The sequence below is a fragment of the Montipora capricornis genome, chromosome 8 (assembly GCF_036669925.1).
Source record: "Montipora capricornis isolate CH-2021 chromosome 8, ASM3666992v2, whole genome shotgun sequence".
Lineage (NCBI taxonomy): Eukaryota > Metazoa > Cnidaria > Anthozoa > Scleractinia > Acroporidae > Montipora > Montipora capricornis.
In genome coordinates this window covers 46,775,531-46,780,664 of record NC_090890.1, presented here as the reverse complement: position 1 = coordinate 46,780,664, position 5,134 = coordinate 46,775,531, and the positions used below count along the sequence as shown (strand labels likewise).

At 41.7% G+C, this 5,134-nt stretch overlaps 1 protein-coding gene across 2 annotated transcripts in view; it reads left to right on the top strand.

The window, feature by feature from the left end:
* Positions 1–4,933, top strand: part of LOC138060180 (interferon-induced very large GTPase 1-like) — a 21,724-nt gene extending 16,791 nt beyond the window's left edge. For both annotated transcript variants that reach the window (XM_068905903.1, XM_068905904.1), the window contains 4 exons: positions 1,158–1,311; positions 1,520–3,444; positions 3,937–3,993; positions 4,480–4,933. In XM_068905903.1, the coding sequence (XP_068762004.1) occupies positions 1,158–1,311; positions 1,520–3,444; positions 3,937–3,993; positions 4,480–4,560 (2,217 nt within the window). In that variant the 3' untranslated portion in view covers positions 4,561–4,933. The remainder of the gene's footprint in view (positions 1–1,157; positions 1,312–1,519; positions 3,445–3,936; positions 3,994–4,479) is intronic.
* Positions 4,934–5,134: the final 201 nt, after the last annotated feature.

The following is a 5,134-nucleotide window of genomic DNA, read 5'->3' as shown; positions in this document are numbered from 1 at the left end:
GAGTACAGTTCGACTTTTTTTTTCACAGCAAGTTAAAGGGCGAATTGCTGTGGTTATTAGTCCAATTCTTGGTGTGAATAAAGTGCAGTAATATACACGAGACTTGTGAATCTCCAAATTCACCAACAGCTTGCTTTAGTGTTCGTCTTCCCATTTAAATCCTTTGAGATGCTTTCACGACACAAGTTCACTGAAGTTATACCTGTCTGATGGGGTTCAGTAATATCTGGATGGGAGACAATAGAGATGTACGACGTGCTATTTTCCTTTTCCTCAATCGGAATACTCATATTTAACGGAATCCTGACCATTCGTCACTTTAGGAGACAGAAATACAGAACCCTGCGAAAAAGAAGGCACAAAAGCACATTAAAATGAATGTATATTTTGAAGTTTGGGTTATCAGAAGAATGACAGAAGTGAGCTTCTCACTTAGCTGGACAATTTTATGCAATTGTTTCTTGGTGCTTGGTGTCTGCAAGAGACAGTTATTGCTCACAATTGTCCTGCTAATTGCGAGGATCACTTCTCTCTTTCGAAAAGCGAATTGTTTACGATCTCTGAGCCTGCAATCTCAAAACCACGTTTCAAGTGATTTCACTGTGCGGGTAAATACCATCTCCCTGTGCGACCGCAAGTGATTTCACTGCACGGCCGAGAATGACCATATATCACATAAGATCTATGCCATGTGTGTCAATCAGTCCAAAATGGCGTCGAAATGCTGAAAAGGTCTGGCTTCGGAACGATACCCGCGGGATATCATAAAACACGCGGGAAAAACGACATGGATGATATGCGTTCTCCTGCATCGAACGTAATAAGTTATATGGACTATTAAAATAAGATTCATTTGTTTCTTTGTAGAGAGTAATAGCATATTAAGTATCCTAAGGAGGTAAAAACAACCAACGGGGCCATGTTTGCGTACATGTATGTTCACATTTCATATTATATTATATCATATCATATCATATCATATATACCCTAAGATTTTATAGCAGCTTGGTGTAACTAATATCTCCCAGCATTTACCGTCCTAATCATGATATACCACAGAGGACAGACCACAACACCAGAAACTGCCCTGCACGGATGAATGAGTGAGTCCCGCAAAACGATTTATTAATCACTTAATTCACATCCTTTTAACACAGGTCGTACTCGATAAACCATTAGAAGAACAGGGTATTGTTGGTGATTGCAATATTAAGGTGCTACTTCGCTTGCGAGGAGGAGGAGGAAAAGAAGGCGCTGCAGAACGAGAACAAAGCGGGAATGCTCCCCAAACAAATGAAACTGAACTACAAGGTACTTCCAATTCCTCTACTTGTCGAATAATGAGTCTCCATAAGAAGTCTAGTATCCGTATATGTTGAAGAAGAGATGAAACTTTTGGTGCTGGAGTTATGGAATTAAAGAGATTTGCTGAGAGTTATACAACTTAATAGTTAACCATCTGGGTATGTACTCAGTAATAGAATCTCTTCGTAACAAATCCGTCCTATTCAATCTGCAGATCTTAGCACCAAACTCAACAACGTTGCTGATGGCAAGCCAGAGGACATAGAAGTTGAAGTGAGAGCCCTGTTTTCAGAAATTAATTCCCTGGAAGATTCATATGACAAGAAAAAGCTTTTAACTAAATTGACCGCTGTGGCAATAAGAGGACTACAGGAAGAATTGCAAAATCTTCTCAAAGAAAATGGCCTAAGTGACATGGCTTTACAACTTGTCTGTGATTACACAACGAGGCAAACCGACCTTGCCAAAGAGCTTTACCAGGCCCAGAAATATGAAACGAAAGAAGATGAGTCTTACATCGTGCTGTCTGAAAAACTTCTCCCAAAGCTTGAAACACTTGGCGCCCTTGTTACTAACGATATTGAAGTCGAAGGTCAGAACAACTGGGTTGGAAAAGTTATCAAGAGAAGCCCCTCTCTAACTAAGCTTCGCAGGATGAAATATAGCGATCTAGACGACTTAATAACAGGAGCAACTGATGAAGACCGTTCAGTTGTGGAGAATTTGTTTGCAGAAGGAAGTGAGATCAGAAAGCAATGTCAGCGCTATGGCATTGGACTTACAACCGCAGAAAAGCTTGAGAGAAAAGGCGTCGAATCGGCAAGCGACATGTCAAAAGAGCAACTGGATGAAATAATTGAAGAAGCAGGCAAGGAAGAAAAACCCTCAACTTTAAAGAAAATGTATTTTAACGAGAGTAGCGAGCGCGCCACAGAACGGAAATGGCAAGACGAAGAGATAAAGCGGAATAAGAAAAGAATAGAAGAGGCAAAGGGGATTGCCAAAGAAGCGCGTAAGATTACCCAAGAAGGTTCAGAGAAAAGTAAAAAGGCGTTGCAGGAGAAAATGAAGGAAATTGCGGATAAGTTGAGTCTACCAGAAGGATGGGACAAACAGGAAAAGGATGATCCAAATGCCCTTTTAGAGCAGCTAAATAGAGAGATCAACATTGCATCAGAATCCCTGGCAATACCGCCTTATGTCACGAACGAAGATATTGCCGCAGCGGCAAGCGGTGGACTGGCACTTTACGGTATCCTATTTGATGATAATAACATAGAAGGTTTCTCCGAAAGCCCACCGTTTCCGTTACTTAAGAAACCAGAATACGTGGTGTGGCTTAGCCCAGCTCTTGGATTTGAATTTGGGTTCTTCGAATCAACCGAACAGCAAGCATCTACCAAATTTTACAAAACCGCCAAATCTTCCGGTCTCAGCATAGCCGCTTCGGTTACAGGTAGCGGTTGGGGATTTCATGCTAGCGCATCTGGTGCCCATAGTAGTCAAAGCAACCAAAACACTTCAACAAAGAAGCAGGAAAACACTACTCATGCAACTGTTACCAAGTACATTTGTCAACCAACGAAGGCTTTCCGCATCCCCCTGGAAGACATAAAACTGAACTATGAAGCTAGAAGTCATGCGAAAGAGATAAAAGACAACGAAAGCGCCGAGAAGTTTTTGAAGATGTATGGATCACACGTGCCAAAGGGCGTTCACACTTTAGGCGGCGTATTCTTCCATAACCTGGATGTGAACACTGAAAGAGAAGCAAGCGTATCAGAAGTAATGATGGCAGCAGGCAAGCAATTTGACACTGAAGTGTCAGCCGGTTACAGTGGTGCTGGATTCTCTGTTGGAGGCTCGGTGAAGACAGGTTCATTCGACATAAGTGGTTCCACTGATGCTTCATCCACCGAGAAAGTAAAGTTCAGGTCTAAAATGACTGTACAAGCGCTAGGACCACCAACAACAAACCCTGAAATGTTCAGTCAATTACTACAAAGCAACAATGCAACATGGTATGTGATTGATCGAGGAAATCGTGCTGCTCTTGTTCCAGTGTGGGAGCTGATGGCTGGCCTAAAGAATCAAGCAGAAATTCTTAAAAATGCGTGGAAAGAGATTCAGGAGAAAAGGGTAAGAGATTAAAAGCAGACATGACAAATAAAATGGGGTCCATAAGGGAAATGATATGGCTCTTAGATTCCTGGTTTAGAAACAATTGTTTTGTTAGCAAGAGCTGTTAAAAAAAAAAAAAAAAAAGTAAAAAGCTTTGTTTATAATAGAAGTGAATTTAGCTATGAAACTAGTTCACAGGCAACCCAGTTTTAATAATCTGAAAGACTAGGCAACTCAAGCTTAACAGGAACATGATTTAGAAACCCAAGTGGCAGGAGACAACTAGGTGGCTATATATAAAGCGTGGTAGAGTTGAATTCGGGACAACCGGAAACAAATCCAAACCAGAGGTTAAAACGGGATTTGAACCCGGGGCAATCCTCTTGCTAACCCAACGCCCTAACCACTGGACCACCCCACCTCCGCTAGCTGAAGGATTTGGATTAAAATGAGGCCTTGGATCGAGGACCTTGTTGACGACAAAGTCTAACCCTGTTAACTTGATTGCAGGCCAAGAAACAAGCAGAAATTCTTGAAAATGAGTGGAAACAGATTCAGATAAAAAGGGTAAGAGATTAAAAGCAGACATGACAAATAAAATGGCGTCTTTAAGGGAAATGATTTGGCTCTTAGGTTCCTGGTTTAGAAGCAATTGTTTTGCTAGAAAGAGCTGTTGAAAAAATTAAAAGGAAAAGGTTTGTTTATAACGGAATTGCATTTAGCTATCAAACTAGTTCACAGGCAACCCAGTTTTAATAAGCTGAAAGACTAGGCAACTCAGGCTTAACAGGAACATGATTTAGAAACCCAAGTGGCAGGAGACAACTAGGTGGCTAATTATAAAGCGTGGTAGAGTTGAATTCGGGACAACCGGAAACAAATCCAAACCAGAGGTTAAAACGGGATTTGAACCCGGGGCAATCCTCTTGCTAACCCAACGCCCTAACCACTGGACCACCCCACCTCCGCTAGCTGAAGGATTTGGATTAAAATGAGGCCTTGGATCGAGGACCTTGTTGACGACAAAGTCTAACCCTGTTAACTTGATTGCAGGCCAAGGAAAAAGCAGAAATTCTTGAAAAGACGCTTCTGGAGCTTGTGGACGAAAGCGTATGGGATTACAAGTATATATGACATTTTTATCATTCTAACTGCGGCGGTCTAGGTTCATGAGGTTCAAGAGAAAAGAGCGACGGATGCTAAGTATACCGATAACAATTTTGGACTTAAATGGGCACTGTCATGAGCTGCGCATGCTCGAGTTTGTTTGCTCTCGAGCCCACGGACAATTCTAGCCGCCATCATGGATTCACGCGTGAGTCACGTATATTCGCCGGAGATTCTCCTTTGTCCACCATGGCCCTCCCCAGTGGACACTATTTTGAATTTGTCGATTCAACTTGAAAAAAGTTAACCTAACACTTTTCAAGTTTTCACGATACGCTTGCGCATGCGCTTCTCGTGACAGTTTCCCTTTAACAGGGTCTCCTGAATGAAAGAACATTGGTTTTAAATTTAAGTTCTTGGAACGGGACTTTGAATGGTAAAAGGGGTTATGGGAGTGGGATAATGCGGGGAGAAATATTTTATTAGCAAGACCTGTGGGGTATTAAAAACATAGACGTGAGATTTGGAACAAAATAAGTCTTTTGGAATGGGATTGTTACAGACTTTACCCTGGTCCAGTACCATTTTAAAGACTGTCTAA